The sequence below is a fragment of the Ctenocephalides felis genome, unplaced genomic scaffold, assembly GCF_003426905.1.
Source record: "Ctenocephalides felis isolate EL2017-DRISC unplaced genomic scaffold, ASM342690v1 CF-g0.4_SCAFFOLD_01492, whole genome shotgun sequence".
NCBI lineage: Eukaryota > Metazoa > Arthropoda > Insecta > Siphonaptera > Pulicidae > Ctenocephalides > Ctenocephalides felis.
The window spans coordinates 6,221,152-6,243,622 of NW_020537646.1; the positions used below are offsets into that span (position 1 = coordinate 6,221,152).

General features: G+C 29.5%; 3 protein-coding genes across 4 annotated transcripts in view; 1 reads left to right on the forward strand and 2 right to left on the reverse strand.

Annotated features, from left to right (window-relative positions):
- The first annotated feature begins 94 nt into the window (after nt 1–94).
- LOC113371578 (dynein light chain 1, cytoplasmic) lies at nt 95–1,186 on the forward strand. 2 transcript variants are annotated; one of them, XM_026612213.1, is made up of 3 exons: nt 95–250; nt 358–481; nt 842–1,185. In XM_026612213.1, exons 2-3 carry the CDS (start codon nt 374–376, stop codon nt 1,001–1,003), a joined length of 270 nt encoding a protein of 89 aa, XP_026467998.1. In that variant the 5' UTR covers nt 95–250; nt 358–373; the 3' UTR covers nt 1,004–1,185. The 2 variants fall into 2 exon arrangements, with proteins under 2 accessions (XP_026467998.1, XP_026467999.1); XM_026612214.1 differs by lacking the exon at nt 95–250 and having other exon boundaries at nt 359–481; nt 842–1,186.
- Nucleotides 1,187–3,767: 2,581 nt separating this feature from the next.
- LOC113370367 lies at nt 3,768–18,797 on the reverse strand. Its single transcript, XM_026611034.1, has 8 exons — nt 18,431–18,797; nt 12,774–12,887; nt 12,410–12,641; nt 7,736–11,788; nt 6,322–7,037; nt 5,322–5,945; nt 3,887–5,156; nt 3,768–3,817 (listed from the first exon to the last, which is right to left on the reverse strand). Exons 1-8 carry the CDS (start codon nt 18,572–18,574, stop codon nt 3,768–3,770), a joined length of 7,203 nt encoding a protein of 2,400 aa, XP_026466819.1. The 5' UTR covers nt 18,575–18,797.
- Nucleotides 18,798–20,726: 1,929 nt separating this feature from the next.
- Nucleotides 20,727–22,471, reverse strand: part of LOC113371543 (GAS2-like protein pickled eggs) — a 44,030-nt gene continuing 42,285 nt past the window's right edge. Inside the window, exons 7-10 of the mRNA XM_026612171.1 lie at nt 21,653–21,924; nt 21,443–21,576; nt 21,031–21,337; nt 20,727–20,853 (exon numbers count right to left, since the gene is read on the reverse strand). Of these exons, the coding sequence (XP_026467956.1) occupies nt 20,732–20,853; nt 21,031–21,337; nt 21,443–21,576; nt 21,653–21,924 (835 nt within the window). The 3' untranslated portion in view covers nt 20,727–20,731. The remainder of the gene's footprint in view (nt 20,854–21,030; nt 21,338–21,442; nt 21,577–21,652; nt 21,925–22,471) is intronic.

Consider the following 22,471-nt stretch of genomic DNA (forward strand, 5'->3'; position numbering starts at 1 on the left):
TTTATTTTATCTGGTAATTCAAAATCTCATACGCATTGTACTCTGGGCTGATAGAAGTCTCTGCCAGAATACGTTTCATCGACCAATCACAAAGCGAGATTTGGTTGAGTGTTTGGAAAGCCTGCTAGATTTGATCGAATTTTGAAACATAGGCGATTCGTACAAATAAAATTTGTTTTTGGGAAAGTATAAAAAAATCAACGCTCAGGTTTAAACATTTTTATAACGTTTTATTTTATAATTAATACAAGTAAGTTGTGTGGATTAGTGTCATGAACATATTATGTGTTTTCTCGCAAAATCTTTATTGAAATGTCATTTTGGTATTATGTACTAATGTCTTAATTTAAATTACAGGAACAAATCTGCCACAATGTCTGACCGCAAGGCAGTAATTAAAAATGCTGATATGAGTGAAGAAATGCAGCAAGACGCTGTTGACTGCGCTACTCAAGCACTTGAAAAATATAATATTGAAAAGGTAATTTGCACATGTTTTTTCTCTTGCCAATCTCGGACGGTTTCTAGAACTTTGCACGAAATTATTGATAGTTAAAGACAATTCAAAAATAAATGTCAGAAATAATTTGGAACTTGAAAAATTCTATAAAAATCTGTAATGATTTTATTTTATTATTTACAATATATAAATATAGTTTATAATATGATGAAAACTTGCTGCTATTGATCCTGTTAGATCACTTATTGACTTTCTAGTTAATGTTAATAAGTGTGATGATTTGCATATCAAGGCAATAAATGTTTGATCAATACTGATAAAGTTTATCAGTATGAGCTTAATGTCATGGGTGGCCTTCTGAGATTTATCTTCGATTTGTAGGATATTGCTGCGTACATAAAGAAGGAATTTGACAAAAAATACAACCCAACATGGCATTGTATCGTTGGAAGGAATTTTGGATCCTATGTTACTCACGAAACACGCCACTTCATCTATTTTTACCTTGGACAAGTTGCTATCCTCCTATTTAAGAGCGGTTAAATAAATTAAAGAAAAATTACTACCCAAAATCAAAATGCTCACTTACTTAAATTCAGATCATAAATTACAATATCTATGTATCAAAATTTGTTACCAAATAACCACTTTTGCTTTCATAACTTTAACATAGCATGTATTACAGTTAACCTTTCCATAGATTGGGCACAAAGTATATCAAAGTACTTAAATGTTCATAATAGAATAAAATCTTTTAAAATGTACTTGTGTGTTCCATAATCTTCAAGTTTAACATATATTTATAAATATATATATTGTGAGTGCGTGTACACATATCCGCTTTTGTTATGCATGTGCACACAGTCACAAAGATTATTTTCTTACAAATGCGTTATAAGACATCGCTACATTTTGTTTTATAGAATACGAAGTACGATCATTTCATTTTAATTAGAAAGTGTGAAAATGATTTAATTGCTTTTTCTCAATGAAGTTATGTTTTTGTACTTGTAGTGATTATTATATTGCAAATGTAAGATTAGCCTGAATTAAATAATTGTTCAGTTTTCATTTCAAAATTTAAGAAACTATTCATGTAAATGCGTATTCAAAATTTATTGATGTTACTTTAATAACTGTATCAAAATTGAATGTAATTGTTAATTTAGTTTTTAAATAGTTGACATTTTGAATAACTTTTGATTCCATGAATAAAACTTTTTCGTGATATAATTATATTTTAATATTCTTTGCAAAATGTTTGATCATTTTCTTTCTCAAATAGAAGAAAATGAATTATCTTAAGTTGTTACAAACAGTAAATAGCGATATATATTAAAATGTAACAATTATTAGTAGATCGATCTTGTATTTATTTTGTGAAGGAGTATTTATGTATGCTTGAATATATGTCTACATCAGTTGCAATGTATGAGTACAAGTATACATATATTTGAATATACTATATTCTTCAGTACAACTGAAAGTTTGTGTATTTGTTTCACACATGTGAATTTGTTTACTTGTATACAAATATGTATATGCGTCTCATTTATGAAGATCATGAGTTTTTGTCAAATTTTTCGTACATGTTACGTATGAATAAATTCCTTTACTATAACATATTATAAATGTATTGTTTTGTTATTAATATAAACTTCATTAATATAATTTGTTTCATTGAAATATTAAGGACCACTTTCAAGAAACATTAAGGAACCAGTTGTTGAAAATTTAAACTATAAGCATTGAGTTAAATAATATTTATATTTTATATGACTTGTATTTCGTAAAGTTCTGTAAAATTTTATATTTACCAAAATTCATAATTATCAATTACTAATACTTGTCACTTTAAATAACATTCAATAAATCGTTTTATTTTCACTTGTACAATATGTACACTTTATTTTATAATTACGAATTGTTAATTAAAGTTTAACTTCCTCATTAATAGAATGTAGTTGATTTAAAACTATTTGAGACAATACAACAAAAATTAGTTGAACTTACCCAGACTTATCCAATAGAAGTGAACTATTAAATTCCTGAGAAAGTTTGTTTTAGCCAGAAAATCCCAGTTGCTTATTTTTCTTGTTACTTGCTAACATTTTCTGTTTCAAGTCATTTTGTATCCTCTTTCGTCAACGTTTTCTCAATAACTACTGAACCGATTTCAGAAATTTAAGAGCTATCTCTTGAACGATATATATCCGTGGCATTTTAAACAAAGTTTCAAAGATATCTATCCATGGATTTTTAAACAAAGTTTTGGCTGTTTTATTTTTATCAAATATTCAAAGGTATCTGTCCACGGATTTTTTCACTAAGTTTTTGTGGTTTTCTTTTCAAATAAAATATTCAAAGATATCTATCCACAGATTTTTAACAAAGTTTTGACCGTTTTATATTATAAGCAAGTGGTTGAATTACAAAAGTTAAAATTTGGAATAATGTCCTGCACTTTTAGAAAATATACACTGGGCACTGGGCAAATAGGCATAGCTAACATTTGCAATAGTTTCTCACAACATGATGCCCTACAGCCACTTGATATAATTATAAATCAATCACGAAATCAGTCAATCATTTACACTGTTACACATGTAAGGAAGTTCATTCAAATTACTTTAAGGTAAAATGCCACTTACAATTAGAATCTCTTAGAAGAAATGTTTGATTCTTCAAGCATGAAAATAAAAAGTTAAATAAACAACTTTAATTTGGAGAATCAACATTTTCTATGACCAATATTGCAATCAGTGAAAAAAATGGCTATGGTAACACATTTAATAAGTTGAAGTTTAAAATTTCACAATTTTGAATAAACATTATCTATCCATTTTGGCTTTGTAATATTTAAATTAAAATTGCATTATTTATTTATTGTCGCCTTCTAATTCACCTTGATATTCAGATAACAAATGAAATATCAAGTTTCACCTTTATTATCTTTGGACTGGATGAAGTGTCAGGGGATATTTGGGATAATTAAAATATTTTTTTTTATCATGAATTAATACCACATTTTCCTATAAATAAATACATATTTCTCTGCATAATGCAAAATAAACAAGATACTATTAACAAACATATAATGTATAATAAAAAGAGCAAAAAATCAACAGCATTATAAACTATTACATTTCATAAATGTTTTAGCATATGTTCTAATTATTTCATCATTTGAACATCTTCATTGCTTTTAGTATATTTGATAAATGATCTTATCTTCAGTATATATAACATATACTATTTCATCTCGAGTATTTTACCCATAGTTTTGATTTGAATCACAGTTTGAATTTCATCCAGTATAATACTGAGCTGTTCCGCCCTTAAGAATTTCATCCCATGCTGGAAAAAAACGACATTTGTAAAAAAAAAATATTTAAATAAACACTTGTTATCAAAATATACACATACCTATTCCTATAAAACTGACTATTTTATCATGATTTTCAAAACTGCCAGAATTTGATGGAGGTATAAATTTGATAGAATTTAAGCACTTGGAATTATTAATTTGGACCTTCGTTTTGAAGTTATCACATATACTTTTATTGTTATGACCAGCATATTCGCAAGAATAGTTCTTATCATTGGATTCACTAGATAGTTTTGGTATAGGGGTTGATACCACATCCTCCTGAATGTTTTCTGTAGAACAAGCAGATGAGTTCTTAGAATTTTCACATATATCAACCTTATAATTGCCCTTAACAACAGATCGATCAGTTATTTCTAAATCTTGATATACTACTGTGTTATTACTGTCGGTGTCACTCAATTCCCCAGACAAGAGTTTTTCATTTAATTCAAATCCAAAAATTATATCATTTTCGGCTGGTTCATCTAAATTAAATTCTTCATTTAATATTATAACTGGGGGCAAAGATTGTTTAGGATCCGCCGACTCAATATCCATTTCTTTGTTTTTCTCATTTAATATATCATGATAAATACAATCCGATACTAAATCACTAGTCATACTTATCATATTCATATTTTTCTTCTTATTGTTAGATTCTATTAATGAATATTCACTGCTAGCATTATTTTGTTTCTCTTTGAAGCCATTCTTGTTATTGATCGATTTAGGCTCTTTCAATTGTTCCTCAATGTTAGATTTATTCTTAATAATTTTTTGATTATCTTTATTTGATTTGTTTATAGATTTAGTAATATGTTCATCATTGTTTCTTGTATTTTTATTTTGGACGTATACATCTTCCATATCGACACTTTTTGATTGAGATAATTTTAATTTAGATCTATTCTTTGATGCTTCTTGTTTATTATTTTCTTCATTTTCTTTCTTTTTTTGGACTTCACTATAGTAATGGCATGATTCTATCAAATCAGGAAAATTGTAATTATTCAAAGACATTGTTTTAGGATGATTGCTTTTGTCGCTAGTTGTAGTTTCTATTAAAGAAGGAAACATATTCTTAGATTCTGAAGACCATTTATCTTGGTCTGGATTGAAACAAATATCATTGCATGTATCATTACTAACATTAGGCATTTTAGTAATATCAGCATAAGAAGCTAGTGGAGTCCCTCCAGAGGAAGTAGATATTTGTCGCACAGCTAATTTTTTTGATGTAGATTCAACAGGTAGAGAATGAACAGAGTCCAAATCACTTGAATCAGATTTATCTGAAGGGGGCATTGAAGAAGTAGACTTCCTTCTCTGCTCGGCCATCGCGCCATGATTCAAATATAAATCATTATTAGCAAAATTATTTTCTTGGTACTTATGATTATGATAATACCCGTTTCTTTGTAAATTCGTTTTCTCATCATTAAATATGTTATGGTTATGATACTTTTTAGGTTTTTTCTTCTTAGTAACTACATGAAACTCAGCTAATTCTGCATAATTATTCGACAACTCGTTTGTTAAACTAACATTTGGATCAAACATTTGTTCAAATATTTTTTCATCGGTCTTAGAATTGCTATCATTGAAATTATTCTCTCCCATATAACTGACTTCGCCCCATGAGCGACGGTCATTAGACGAACTTGACTCCTTTTTAGACTTGTTACGCATGGTAATTCCAGAACTGTCATTAGTTAAATCTTCTAACATAGAACATGATACTTCTTCTAATGAATTACTCTTAAATAAATTCCTTTGAATATCTTTATTTTTTCTATTATCCTTTTTCTTATTCTTATCTTCTAAATAACGTTGCTTATTACTTATATTGTCAGATTTGCAATTCGATTTGTTCATTTTAGAAAATCCATTAATTTTCTTTGGATTAACATCATTCTCAATAAATTGAACTAAAAGATCTATATTAGTTTCATTTCTATGTCCAACAACTTCCTCTGATCGTATAACTTTCACATTACGATCAGATTTCTTTTGCTTTGGTTTTTCTCTTTTAATCTTAAGTGCATTTTGTTGTTGACTAGATGCCATCGTAGAATTGAAGGCTTGAAGAGAATTGCCATTCTCATCTAAAGATTTCTGAAATAAAACATCTAAATAAATATATCAGAATGCATATTAAACCATTAAAAATAAGAAGATGTAAGCCACTTGCATCTAGTGGCATTTTGCCTTAAGGCAAATTGCATGAATATCTTAATTCAATCAAAATGAAATCAATGTATTAATTAATAAGTGACTTATAAGTATACCGAACTGCTGTAGAACATAATAATAGTTTCTCCCCTATTGCAGATTATTCAATTTTGTACAAGCCTTTTTATTACACATTAATAGCTGTTTGATGAATTTTTAAAATATATCTATAAAATAATGAACGCATAGAAAAAATGTTTACAATGGAAACGGTCCGACCGATCTTCACCAAAAATAATAGATTTTAAAAAAGAATTACCTTAGAATCATCTTGTAATAAAGCAGGTATAGCTGCGGGTGTCAACCAACTGATGGGCCTGGTTAAACTAGTTGCAGACTTTCCAGTGCCGATCAAGCATTGCACTGGAGCATATGTTGAAGTCAATAATAACGGTTTTTCAAACTGAGAAAATTGAATTGTGCTACCAAAATCATTATTGGTGTTTTTACTTCGACTAGAACGATTACTATCCATTCCATTTTGATTATTATTCTCCATGCTTATTTGGAATTCTGCGTGAGATGTATAATTTAATTTAGAAGATTTTCCCGTTTTATCAGATCTTTCATCATTCGAATTTTTTTCTTGTGTACTGCATATTACAAACTGTTTTTGTTCATCGTCAGATATAGCTGAATCCTGTAAAGCTGCTTGACATTCTTCTATAACATCGGGATCTATTAAATTATTTGGTACTGGGGAAAATCTCAGCAAGGACGAGTTCGAACTTGAAGCGGTCTTATTTAAATTTATTTCACAAGATGTGGTGTAAATATCATTGAAATCTCTCTTTGCAATATCGATCTTACAGAGTTCTTTGTAATCATCAGTGTTCGTCAGACCACATTTTCTAAACTTATCATCATATAAAAATAATCTATCATAAGCAAATGTAGAACTATTATTTACGTTACTAGGTAAACTTCCACCCTCAGATTGTCTAGCTGAAACGGATACTGTTTTCCGTTTTGCACCTGCAAATCAAAACCTTATCATTTGTTGCATTCAATTTAAATAATTATAAGCATAAATATACATCATTTTACAAAGCAGATTAATATACACAACATGCAACAATTTATGAATAATCAGAAAATACTTGAAAAAATAAATAGTATTAGCACTTTGTACAGATTTTGTGGGAACTAATTAATATTTAAACATTCTATAATTAAAATCCAACAAGAATTTGTTTGCAACATTAGTTATTACTTTGAAACTCATTAGGATGGATTATAATTGAACCAGCATGATTCGGAGATTATGATATTCATCAGAATCATAATTTAGACAGCTCTAAAAAAAAAATTATCTAAATTTACTCAAAAATTTACTGAAAACCCAATTTATCAAAATTCATATGTTGTTTGCCATATTTTGCAATCCAGTTTTTGATGCTATAAAATTTGGCTTTGAAAATTTGAAAAAATACTGTGTTTTTTTCAATAAAAGTGAAACCAGACTCAAAGATTTCATTAGACGGTCGATATAAATTATTGGTATTTGCATCTGAAACAAAATATTTGAAGTAACTAATAAAAAATAATTAAAGAATGATTTCTTTTCTAATATAGTTTAATATATAATAATAAGACAACATATAATGAATTTTATATAATAGATTATAAAATAAAGGAGCATTTAATGCATGTATTTTAATTTTTATATCAATTATGCTTATCTAATTTTTCAACTTTATATTTATTGTACACTACATAGGGAGTTCTAGTCAAATCATTATTCGTCACCATAATTGTTTTATTAGGTATTACTTCATTTCCTAAACCCATCAACCAATCAGAGCAAGATGTTATTTGTTGTTCATCAACATTTTGTTGAACCCAACTGCTCAACCAATTTTTAAATTTACCATTCATTCTCAATGTGACCTTTTTGTGAGCTCTTCTCGCTTTCCCTAAAGACATATTTTTGTATAAAATATTGTCCTTATTAAGAATGAATAACATTTTGTAATTGTTTAATCTCATAGAACATTCTTCATTTTCTGAAACAAAGAATCCTTCTTGCTCAGTCAACTCATTTAGCCGCTTTGATTGTTTTACATTTGTATTAGATTTATTTACATCCATGGAACTAATTTCTGCATTTTCGTCAGTTTTATTTAATTCCGCAGTTTCAGTAACGTCTACTTGTTGTTTTGTCTTATTCTGGGAATTCATTTGCATTTTATAACTATTTATTATGTCAACAGATTTACTATCTTTATTCCACATAGAACAGTTCTTTTTATAATTTCTTTTCAAAAATATTAATTTACTTGATAACTCTGACAGTGAATAACGTTTATTCATGTTAGACGAGTCTTTTCTAGTGGTTTTCAAACAGTCTATATAGGAACTCCAATTTGCCGTCATTTCGGTGTCTGCCAGCTGCTGCTGGCTTTCAGATTCAGTGTCTATTAATTCTATAGTTAACTTACAATTATTTTTATAAATATATATTTTAAAACAATTTTCATCCTGCAAGGACCTCTCAGCCTTCCTTTGATAAGCTAATTCTGCATCAGCCCTCATGGCAGCTGTTATGCAAGCACCTCCAGTACCATTCTTACGAGATTCTGCATGGAAAAGTTCAACACAGTCTATAGCATTCCTCTCAGTCACACAATGTTGAAGTTGTCGAACTGCATATGAGACTACTCGATCTAAAGTAAATGCAACATATGCATGAATGCCAAACATTTCTCTTAAACTTTCTTCATATGCTGTATTTTCAATATTGTTGTCAAGTAGGGCCTTCACTTTATCCAAGAATGTAGAATAATAATTTTCCACTGGTGTTACTTGTTTGGGTTTAAATCTTAAAGCAATAGATGTAGAATCCCTTCGCTTCTGTTTATTGAAAGATTCTTCCAGTATTAATTTTTGAGATTGTTCATGTATCTTGTTCAAACGTTCACATAAAACTGAATGATATCTCAGAAATAAATACCAGTTGCTATTAGCCATGAATAAAGTATAACATTCGTTATCTTGGTCCATAGATGCCAGATCTGGTTTATAGTCATGATCAGCATCCTTGTCAGGTTCTGTTTTTACTTCCACTTTTAATGCATCAACACCTTTCTGTGATGCCCCGCAGTCCTTGATTTTAGGTATAGAGTCTTTATCATCTTTGGACTCATGTTCATTGGCACTGTTAGAAGCCTCAGTATCATCATCATACTCATCATCCGACAAGGTTTGTCTGGGATGGAAAAATAAGTCAGCTACGTAATGCTTGAGCAGCTGTTTTATTCTTGATTTTTCTTGCTTCTGTATTCCAGTCTGTCTTTTCACATGATGAATTAATAAATTAGTTGCATCATCCAAAATTGCTTTATTTGTATAATAAAATGTCAGATGGGGCCCTACTACATTATCAGTAACAGCGTCCTCCACATGCTCATGCCTTTCGTCAAATAACGTTTCAATTTCATTAAACATATACTTTGATCTTAAACTCTTCAAATCATTAGGTTTGAATATAACCCCTTGATAATCCAAAGATCGCAAGTAGTATTTTTCATTCTGTTCGCGCCATTGCTTGTTAAAACCTTTCTGGGCGTCACGCCATTCTTCTTCTTTGGTTTTCAGGCGCCTTAAAACCACAGGAACGGCTATAGCTGGATTCTTCTTCAATCCAGCTATTATATCATTTGTCTTATCTCCATAAATACGCCTTATAGCTCGTTGATGTATGGTTTGAGATGTGCCCCCTAAATAATCATCCAGTCTATAACGTGCTGCTTCATCTGGAGGCATGCGTGATATCTTTTTCTGAATACCCTCAAGAACTCTAATTGTTGCTGCATTTGTTTCAATTACTACATCTAATTCAAACCTTTCATCCTCAACCCGATAAATATATTCTTCATAAGATGTTTTTCGAGATGTAACAAAAGTTGAATCTTCTGACCAAGTGGGAAAGGAAACCCACGTATCATTTAGGACTTCTTTGCATAGTGCTGTACGCCCAGAACATTTTTTATCGTTTTGTGAATTTGGTAATGCACAATAGCTAACACCTAATCGTTTACAAGTTGTTAAATCAACCTCCATTGCATGGTCAGTATGTGGCCTGTCTTGTCTATTTGCAATAGCAGCTGAGACACACTCGCTTTGTGATATAGGACCCAGAAAATCCTTCAACCAACGGAACAGATCAGGAAATTTACCAAGAAAAGGAGATATTATTTGCAAGAGTTCGGCTTTAGATACTATTTCTTGATTGTATAAAATCAGACATCTCAGGAAGTTATCATATACTTCACTGGTGCGCAATGCTTTTCGAACACGGTCAAAAAATGCAAAATCATTTAATGTACCAAATTTAGCAGCTTCTGCTAATGTAATATCTTGAGCAGTGGGTTTAACACGCTTGGCCAAAGGTACATCAGAAAAATGTGAAGGAAAACTTGGGGATCTTTTGATTGGATATTTTGAATGAGAACTTGTATTACGCTCCTTTTCTCTTGATTCACTAGCACGATCGCGGTCGCGGTCAGAATCTCTATCAGTATTGCGTCTATCTTTATCGCCCTCAAAAGAGCTAGGCTCTTTCTCATTGTCCACAACATTAACTGTATTACCAGCAGAATGTGATTTCATTTGGGACATGTTCTTTTTAGCAGAATATGGAGACGTAGAGCGGTTTCGATTACTAGTAGTGTCAGATAAAAATTGAGCAAATTCTGATAATAAATCTTCCTCATTTTCAAACAACCTTGCCACTTGTAAATAGACTTCATTTTCACTTAACTGCTTACTAGAGGCAACACCATCCCTAATATTTCTCTGTTCACGCTGGTAAGTATGTAAGATTTCCAAAAAACCTTTGTATTTCTCTGGTTGACCTTGAAATCGATTTTTAATTTTATTAACATAGTTAATTGCATGATTGAACTCAACTGGTTGATTCTGTGATGGTAAAATACTACTTTCAGTTATATTTGAATAGTGCTGGGGGCCCTGTGTGACTACCATTGATTCTCGATTTTGTGTTTGGTTTTCACGATAGGATGGTACATTAGTATTCATTGTGGTTTGTGGAACAGCCAGAGGCTGTATAGGAAAAGTGTGAGTGGTATTTACTGACCCTTGAACTATTTGCATTGATTTACAATTTGACAATGACATAGGCAGTGTGGTACAAGATTGTGTAGAGGGTACCGACACTGAAACTTGTAAAGCATATCCTTGTTCATTGGATTGGACTTCAATTTTATAACCAGGTGGAAGAAATGTATTAAACCCTACAATCAATTCTGGATAACCCTTGAATAGATTTGATACCCTTTCAATAACACCTGGTGTATCAATACACTGGCTTTTGAATTCTTTCATTATATCCAAGAATTCATTATATACTTGCGGTTGATTTCCGAATTTATACTTGACCTGATCCAAATAGCTGAGAGCATCTTCAACTTTAAGCCTTTGAAATTGTCCACTCTGTTGCACATTTGTGGTATTTATTGAAACTGTTGGATTTGTATGTATTTTAACAGCACCTGAACCTGCTGCTGAAAACTGTGTGGAACCTGGCGAGTGTCTGCTACTGTTGTAGCCCCCAGATATTGACTGTTGCTGATTAGTGTTGGACATAATGCGCTGATGTTGACTTGGTATTACAGTGGGAACACTTCTGTATGTCATATCTTCTCTAGATCTCTTCATCTTGCTAATCTCTTCTTGCTTGTTACTTGCATACGGTTGCAGTCGTTCTGAAAACGATCCATTCAAGTTGGTTCACGTTAGACCCTATCATTTAATATTTTATTTTTTGTTTTACGAGATCCAATACATTACTATTACTTATACCATACATATAAAAGAATACTTTAAACCCAAGTACCAAATTATTTTTACATTCTCATACACTACATCAAAATCAATACCATTTCAAACATAGAAATTTAGACTCATTTTAGATGCAGCAGGGACAATATGAGAAAAATCATAATAAATTGCAAAAAGTTTCAAAACTGTATATAATCTCACATGTTCAGGTTTGTATTGCAGTTCACCAGAACATTCATTTTTTTGTAAAAAAATCTGTACAAATTGCTATATGCTATTACTATTTCAGTTTTCAAGAAAACTGCCAAATTTATCAAGTGATTTTAAAAATCACCAAGTTTTAGGAAAGTTTCATGAAACTCGCAGTAATCATTAGTATGATATTGAAAAACAAAAAAAAAAACAAAAATTATAAATGCAACCTTTCACACTTCTGTCAAAAACTGATAAAAATAGACTTTGATGCATAATTCTGATTACTGTCTAAGCATGCATACTCATAGCCACACTTATAGTAATTTTTCGTAGTCTAAACTGAAGTATACCTGTATTTTTTCTGGAACTATAACTATCAATTTTGGTACTGTTGTTATCGAAAAACTTGCAAGAATCTGCCAAATCTTGTAAAGAACCACCGTGAGATAATTGTCTCTGTGAGTGTTTATTTAATTGATGCGAAGAATTATTATAATTGCGAGTTTCATTTCGCTCAGATTGAAATCGTGTTCGACATAAAGGAGGTGCGGCCTCAGAAGATTCCGCTTCGTGAAGCAATTCCTATCAAACCAAATAATATGTTTTTTACAACTCCAAACTTAAATATCTCAAATCTTTCCTTAATAATTAGATTAAGGTGAAAGATTTCAACTAAAATCTCAAAAATGAGACCGAAAGCATATTAAAACTCACTTTAAACAAAGAACTTTTGCATTCACGATCTTTAGGGCGTTTGTAAGTTATAGCTTCCTCCAAAAGAGCTTTTAATTGCCCCTCATCTAACTTTGATAATGCAGGAGGATTATCCTGGAAAAAAGATATATTAATATTCAATTGTTAATCTAATTATAGCTACACCCCTGGGGGGATAATACATATTCAAACAGACCACAAAGTGAAAGATAAAAAAGTAAGTAATGCAAATATCAATTAGATTATTTGTGAACGCAAATGTTTGACGTAATTAATATTGAACTGAACATTTACAAATTTATATAATGATGCAATATTTTTCAGAAATTTTGAGATTTTATTTGATTTGCTCAACATGTACTAAATGTGTAATTTCTTGCATAAAATAAAAAATTCATCAAAAAATCCGCGCAAAGAACATTGTACAAGGTCCAAAACAGCCATCGTAAAAAGCTAAACATATGATCGATAGGCGTTGTTTGTAAATTGTAATGGTCGAATGCTCCTATTTTCAAACGCGTATTCGAAACAAGAAAAATGGCAAAATTCATTTAAAAATATTCCCCCCGTTTATTTATCAAGCCGAAATATACGATCACGATAGTGTTTTCACAAATAAAAAAGGAATAGCGTTCGAGAATAGAATTAAATCACACGTCGATATAAGCAATCAATAATATTTGGCAAAGTGTTCAGTTCAATTTTCCGTTCAGTCACATATTGCATTTCATCACTTTATAAACCTACACAAACTTGAAGACTAATAAAATGGCTTTATTTAATTAGAAATTTATTCGCTTAGATATTAAATATATAACTATTTACTGCAATTCACAGCCGGTGATACACATAGTACTATAGTTCCAATACCCAACACACGAATACAAGAAATGGCGCAGTATTTATATTGTACAAACTTTCGGGTTACCAGATGACATGGATGAATATAGAATACTCGCGCGTATGATGGAGCGAAAATATGAATTCTATTATTAACGCCATTGAATTTGCAAATAATACTCAGAAAGAGAACTCTGTTTATATTTATTCAGTAATAAAAAATTACTGAAATAAAATTAGCCTTACAAGTATTGAAAAATAAACCAAATTTTGATGAGATATTTTAAATGCATTTCAACGTAGCAAAAATTCATTTTTTCCGAATTCATTTCAAATATCTACTCCGAACGGTAGCCTTTATATCAAACTTAAGAGATTATGTAACCCAGCACTTTTAATATTAAAATATTCTTTATTATAGTAATATTTTTCATTTTAATTTTACATATTTATATTATATCTCTAAACGCTCTTAATACCTAAAATTAAACACTTCCACAGGAAATATTTAAGAAACCGCAGGACCATAATTTTCTACGCCGACAATTTAAAAAAAATTAATATATAGCAATCTGTAAAATTTTTCATTGGTCCAACAAATAATTTTTTGATTGCAATAATGTTAAATTATATCATGTGAAACCCAAAGTGCAAGTTGATATAGTACTTGAGTTTCTTGTATTGACTAAGAACCCTTCAGGTGGTGTTAAATTTCTTTATCGATATAATTATATTATGAAATTTAAGATGTGAGACCTTGATAATATATGATCATAACATGAATAAGTTATGATATACAATATACCAGATAAAGAAATTTCTGTTCACTTTCTTAAAAAAACATATTACATTTGAACATAAGGAAAAACAGAACTATTTTCCACTCAAATTAATAAGCATCAGTTTTGGTTATCTCATTTGAAAAAGAAGCAATAGAGACTAAAATGAAAAGAACTTCAAAAAACTAAAATATATATAGAAGCCAAAGAAATCTTAATGTTACATGTGTATTTTTATATTATAATTTTAATTTTATTTTAAACATAGAAAGTTTATTACATTTTCCACTAAAAGTCAATTTACAGTGTGTTCTTCTTACACAAGTATCCATCCAAGTAAGAGAAATAGAAAGAAAACTAAATTATGCTTCTAAAAAAATATTTTAAATGCGTTTCGAGCCCCAATTTGACCCCCCTTTTATTGGACAGAACACACCACTTATTTGGAAAACACAGAAATATTTGATATTAATTTAAAATAATCAATAACTTGAATAACTAAATACCACATGTTAGTGGAAAAGTCTAAAGAAAATTTTAATTTAAAAAATAGTAAGTAGTAAGCTTAAGTAATTATGTTCATAAAAAAAAACTTAAATAAATTCATCACATTTCAGGAAATTACTGCTATTCAAGTGCATATAATGCTTCTAATCATATGTTAAATGTTATCTAGAGTGTAATAATTTCTTCTATGTAAATAATTAACATCAATCTTGATCATATGATTAAAATAAATAAATCTACAAAAGTCGAATCTTAGTTGAATAATGAAAATACGAGGACGGGATGGTAAGTTTCTAACCTGATCTAGAATAAGATTTAAATTAAATGTTTTTTGTTTTATTCCTGAGCATAGTCCCCAATGAAACTGATGTGAACATAAGAAAACACTGATTTGTAACTTCAATTTTCACTTCATTGCTCCCAAACATAATAAACAACTCACAATCAGTGACAAATATATATATATATATATATATATATATATATATATATACATGGTCTGTTCAAAAAGTACCCGGAATTACTAATAATTAAATTTCGCGGGTCTGGAGTGTCTGATTGTCAAATTTTTTTTTTATTGTGTTGGTATACATGCCCATGGTATACATCATACAAAGTATGATGAAATTTTCAGCTATATTCACTGTTTACTTTGTCTGTGGTAGTCGCTAAGGTTCGACGTGTTTTTCTGAGCTCGGCGATTTTTACAATGGAAGAATTGAAAAAGTCAAAGAATTTGTATTAAATTTTGCGTAAAAAATGAAATAAAGTGTTGCAAAGTGCAAAAATTCACCAGATATGGCTCCGTGTGACTTTTTCCTATTCCCAAAGTTGAAGAGACCCATGAAAGGACGGCGGTTTTCCTCGATTGAAGAAAATCGCCGAGAGTGCTCAAGGACATATCAAAAAGTGAATATCAAGGGTGCTTCAAAAATTGGAAAAAACGCTGGCATAAGTGTATTATATCTGGGGGGGACTACTTTGAAGGGGACCACATTAATGTAGACGAATAAATAAATATTTTTTTGAAAAAACGAAAATTACGAAAACTTTTTGAACAGACCTCGTATATATATATATATATATATATATATAAAATTTGTATGAGAAAAAGATAAGACAATGTTTTTTTTTTTACCCAAGATATAGGGGCTGACTGCAGTCAAAATTCAATAAATTGTGCATAAATTTTTATATCTTATTATCAGTGAAACATCTACTTTTTTACGTACTGAAAATGCTGATAACAACAGTTCTGTATCCTCAATTGTGGTTTGGTAATCATCTGTGTAAATAATATCAAAAATGTTTCTTAACAGGGCTTGTAAGCAGTAAAAATTATTAGAACAGTGTATTCTAATTTATTTAAATGCGGCTGACAAAAGTAAGTTTAACCTGAATTTATTTAAAAACAAGCAAAACTATAAAATGTTTTATTTGTTGCTGATTTTGTTCAACATATAAAATACGAATTGAAAGTATCATAATAATTTCAGAGCAGTATGTTTATCTATTTCCTTACATGTTCGTAAATTATAAAATATTCCACATGAAACATTCGACAACTCAAATACATTGTTTGGCTTGAACGGAATTTGCAAGTTAATCAACAATTGCTGCTCAAAAACAGTTCATTAATGGTATGAAATTTTTGCACAAGAAGAATCTGAATTATTAAAACAATATTTGAAAAATACAATAGCCTTTCCTGTCGGTATTCAACAACGTTCATTTATTCCAAGCAATTGTCTTTGTCTTTCTAAATTGTATGTCACGATAGGTGCTGACTGTTAATTTCATTCAGTGCGAATTCTTGCACATAAAACAGTGTTTATAATTTAAATCAAAACATCCACAACTTCTCATAATATTAAAAAATAGAAAACTCTTCTACTGGTTAATAATGGAAATTTTTCCAATTCGATTTGTTACACAAACTTTATTTCAAATGTCTAAATACTTACTTTATATATATATATGTTTTCTTACACTACAAAACCATACAAATAATATAAAATAAAAAATATAATTAAATTTGATAGTATTGAAAAACTAGTAGCTTTGCTGGGTTATAATCATTATGATTATAAATATTATTGGAATAAACCTTCTAGCACCACTAGAAATATCAGAGATAATGTTTGTACATTGTTTAAAAATATCAGATTGAAAATATTATAGATTGTCTGAAAATGCCTTAGATTATCGAAACATGAAAATTTAATAGCTCGTCCGAAAATGGTGTAGGTAGTCCGAAAATGTCGTAAATAGTCTGGAGAATGTTGCAGAAAGTCTTAAAATATTGTATACTGCCTGAAATTGCTCGAAAATGACGTAGATCGCCTGAAAATGTAGTTTTTCTGAACATTCTGTAAATTGATAGTTTTGTAAAGAAATTGAAATTTAACCGCAACTGTAACTGTTTCTGTTATGCAAGTGATATTGAAATGTTATAAATATTATATATGTTACGTTCAGTTCATAATCTCATAGTAAATTATAGTTTTCAATTTCTCCACTAAAAGGTGCAATCATTTATAAATCGTAAGCAATATTAATAAAGTTTGTTTAAAAGAACAAAAAAAATTGATTTGATCAAATTCCGATCCTTCATATATTTATCTCCTCATTACGAAATTTCTGTTTCTATTTAGTTAATTGTATATTTGCTAATGAGTATGAGAAGTTACTTGTATAATTTAAAATCTCATCTTTGCATGCATAAGGCAAATATTGTGCAAATGATCATGATGTAAATAAAATCAATACATCAATAATAATCTTCACATAGAGCATATCCTTGGCAAACATAATTTGCATATATAACGGATCAATTGATTTGCAAATAACTTAGCTAAATATATATTTAGATTATATTTATTAGTGTGAATACTTAATTTTTCATAGATTCTATATCGATTATTATAAAGAACAAAATCATTTTTGGTCAATACATACACCTAGTTTGCAGCTGCAATGAAAAAATAAACAAAGAAGTCTGTTGAATTTAGAAATGTTATTTCCACATTTCATAATATACCATTGTTACAAGTAATTATAGCCATGTGAATGAATATTTGTTTTCATTTGGTCACTAATAATAAGATTTCCAGTAACATTCAGCTAATGTTATGTTACGGATATGTATCAGTAGAATTAAAAATTAATGCTTATTTATAACTGTTCAAATTCAAAAGGAGTACTCAATGCTAAAATAAGAATATTTGCAGGTTATGATTAATAGTTTGCACATTATAATATTTAAAACATCAGATGTCAAAACTACATAATAATCAAAATCTAGATCGAAGGCTAAGTAGTATTAACTCGAGTGGTTTGAAAGAAATGGTAAATGTCATAATATGATTAAATATAAATATCGCAGAGTACAAATAACTGACATCGTAGAAATTAATTAAAATATCGCCGAGAAAAAATGTACGCACAATCATATCAAATTCTAACTGCATGACATTTGGCGAAAAACTGTTTCGAAAGGATTCACATGACAGAAACATAATTGTCACTTACCTGAGGTTCTTGTTGATTTACAATTGCCGTATCATTAACACTTGTATTTTTACCAATCGATGCCGTAAAATTGTCACTATTTGAAACACCATTTCGTTTATCGGGGGCTTTTGGCACAATAGTTTTGTCTGGAGAAGGAGCCATTTTGGGTTGAGAATTTAATGTCACTGCACTCACAAAATCACCAATTCACTCACTAAACAATCATCTTTGTCCGTTTCAACAGATATACAAAATAAAATACGCTATAATATCACATCGCTAAATATAAGCTCTCGACATAAAACTATTATCTACATTTCATAGCCCCGAATTACGAACATGTCATTTGACAACCATCGAATACGCGGAATACGAGCGCCCTATGCGGAATACAAAGCAGACACAAACGATATGTATGACCAGCTCATACAATAAAATGGCCATGTGCCGCCATCTATCAGAGAATGGACATACCATAAAACCGAAGACAAAATTCAAATTCATTTTAAGCAGCGGATTCAAATTGGAATCATTTTTTATGGTGGAACCTTATTTTCCTATATAATATACCAGAATGCATAAAAATCCAAATTTTAGCCTCATCTTTCAAACAATTCAATTGAACTCATACATTTATATAGTGTACTGAGCAGCTAATGTTTGTTTTAATTCCGTATAATTTGATGAAATTATACATTTGAATTAACTTATCCATTAATAAAAGAACCAAGAATAATAAAATAACATTTTCATATTATTATCATTATTTATAATTATGATACTCAATGCTAATATCATTATCATTATTCAAAAAATATATAATAAATGAATTACTCTTATTTGTTGGATAATGGTTATATTTAAAAAAAAATTAAATAAGTACATATTCAATATATAATAATATTACACAATGAAAGATTAGATTAAGTATTTGGTATAGTTACTGAATATTTACTAAAATCTAAATTGTTTTTCTGATCATATTATGTTTCATAATATCATAGGAATGTTTGAAAAGTCTTAAACGAATTATGATATGTCTTAAATAATATTTTAACCTGTTATCATAATTATGTTTTTTAGTAATGTTAATAAATTAATAAAAAAAATAATAATAAAACGATTATTCTCACATATGCCAAATGTAAATTATTGAACATTCATTAAGCAATATGAATGCATATTTTATAATATAATATTTAACATATTAAAATATTAAATAAAAGCTAAATGTTACTTGGCATAAAAGCATATTATTTAGTAGGAAATATTATTATCATTTTTAAACTATTATAAGGAACATTTATTTCTTATATTTTTTATTCTTTGCACTAACTTATGGACTTTGTTATATGCGATCATAACAAATATTTAAATATAATCAACATTTCAAAATATTTTTTTATTAAAATTAAATCTATTCATACATAATAAACTTGTTAAAATATTCATATACAATAAAACTTAGATACGATAAATTTTTAATCAACAACTATCATAATACTTGAAATTATTAAAGCACCAAACCTTACAAACACGAAATGTCTTAACAATGTCTTAACAATCATTTTAGTTTTTAAAGCATAAAATAATATGTACAATTAACATATAATAACCCAAACTGCTCTGCATGTTCGCATTATTTATGGCTAAAAATACTACTTCTAAAGTAGGCTTTTTTGATATATGTAATTTATTTACCAAATATTAATATTGGTAGCTAAAATATATAGATTACATAAATTGACAGAACAAGTATTATGCTTCATATTTAACAAGTTTATTTATTATCAGTTCGTTTGTCATCTACTAATGGTAAGAGTACTAAAACTATTCTATAAAGTCAGTGAGATTAACTAACTTTTCATACCCAAATGTAAAAATATCATTTCATGTGATGGTATAAAATATTTAATAAAAGCACAGCCAATCAAGGATACATTTTTGTGCTTACTTGAAATTTTGTTTCTAATATATCTACATAGTGTGGAAGAAATCTAAATTGTGTCATCTAATTTTATTGTGATGCAAATAATCCATCAATAATTATTCTTGGAGCTGCATTTCTGTCATCATCTTTCTTCTACTATTTTTTCTGGAAGTAAATATTTAAAATTATCATTTTATGTTTACTAGTAAATATAATATAATAACTTGAAAGATTTTTAAAATTAATTTAGAACTAATCAAAAATTAAATTTCTCAGTTTCTGATATATAATTTGTGTAATATATAATTTGTGTAATATATAATTTGTGTTATATATAATAAGTTTTTCAAATTTTTATTAATTTTATGACAATGTATTCTTCACCTATATCAGTACAATTCCGTATAAGCTCGTACTGGTGCAGGAATACGAGATGCACTCCGATCTCTTGCTACATCTTTTCTAGGACTTACACATGTCTTTATTCGACATCCTATTGATGTCATATCATCTGCAAAAATAAATAGTGGTAAAGTATATAAGTTATCATACTTGAATAATAATTATAAGATATAAATTCATTAATGGAAACATCTAAAGCATACATAGTTCACATCGATATTTTACATACACGGTTAAATTTATGAGCAAATAAATATAAAATAAATAAATAAGCTTTGAATAATACCATGCTTGTCGTAATTCAACAAAAGTTGCTTCATTTGTGCTAATAACTCATCCTCACTTGCTGCAGTCTGCGCAGTATGTAAAAGTTGCTTAGCTAAAGGTGTTCGTATTTTTGGATTGGTTTTAGTTGGGGATCCGTTCAATGACGTTGATTTTCTGGTATGTGAATTTCTTTCAAAAGTTTCAGGAGTAATTGCAGACCGTTGTTTCGTTTTAGTACGAGCTCCACTCCATGTGTTATTAGTTGAAATGCTGTTTGCACGCTGATTATTTCTAGTGATGCTAGGAGATTCCGTTCGATTTCTCGCCTGGTAAAAAGACATAGTGATGAAATATTGGAAACCACATACGTACCACAATTGATATAAATTATAGATCTAATTAAATTATATTTATGGAAAGTTAAACCATACCCCAGTCCTATTAAGAGGCGATGCATATCTTGGCATTCTAACAGAGCCATTAGTTTTTGGAGTAGATTTACTTGAAACTTTACTACTATCGTCGCTCGAAGACAATGGAGAGCTATCAGACGGTTCTTGACGTCCTGCACAAAGTAAATATCTTAACAAACACAATTTCAAGTCCTAGAACAAAATATTATTATATCTGTATATATGTACCGTCATCCTCTTGCTTCGACTGACGCCTCTTGGTCTGGGTGGCGCACGTCGTCTCCTTCACCAGGCCGAGGCTCCTGTATCCCTCGTCGCTGACTTCGCTCCCATTGTCGCTGCAGTTCTCGTTATTGTTCACAATGTTGCTGGTGTTGTGCAATTCATTTGTATCGGTCGTCGCACTGCCTTTGTACAAATGCGCCGTCGGCGATATCGTGGAATCGTGAGCTCGGCTATCAGGCACGCTCTGCACCGTTCGACGAACAGACGGTGGTGATCTGTTGGAAAAATTACATATCGAATCTTAGACATCATTGCCAATTATCAGATAATGGAAGACCACACACGAGGAAACTTATGAATCCAACCATCTCTCTATTTTATTGACTGATACAATGCAAATTGTACATGATGTAAATAGGAAAATTTTAATACGGTTGAAGAAAAGCAGAATTTCGTTTCTTAACTTACTTGAATATAATATTCTTTGCATAAATTTATTTTAGATAAAGATAATTTTAATCAGAAATAAAATTTTATATTACTACTTATTTCATGTAGGTTGTACATCTGCAAAAATGAAGTAATTCAATAATAATGCTAAAAATTTCTTTCATTAACACTTTTTGGACAACTCCTAATATAACTTGGCACCTTCGATCTTTCGTATAATCCCATAAATTGACAATATCTGAAGTCAATAAACCCATGGTATGGACACAGTATAAATTTGGAAACCGACCACATTGCGATTGATTAAAATACGCGAATTAAAAAATGTAAATGCCGTTCTTATAAAAAAAATGTAAATGCCATAGAATGCGT

Coding starts and splice junctions, on each gene's coding strand:
- LOC113371578 (XM_026612213.1), top strand. CDS start 374: ATGTCTGACCGCAAGGCAGTAATTAAAAATGCTGATATGAGTGAAGAA. Junction 482..841: donor AAAAATATAATATTGAAAAG/GTAATTTGCACA, acceptor TTCGATTTGTAG/GATATTGCTGCGTACATAAA.
- LOC113370367 (XM_026611034.1), bottom strand. CDS start 18,574: ATGGCTCCTTCTCCAGACAAAACTATTGTGCCAAAAGCCCCCGATAAA. Junction 12,888..18,430: donor TAAATCAACAAGAACCTCAG/GTAAGTGACAAT, acceptor TCTTTTTTCCAG/GATAATCCTCCTGCATTATC. Junction 5,157..5,321: donor CAGAATTAGCTGAGTTTCAT/GTAGTTACTAAG, acceptor ATGGCCGAGCAG/AGAAGGAAGTCTACTTCTTC.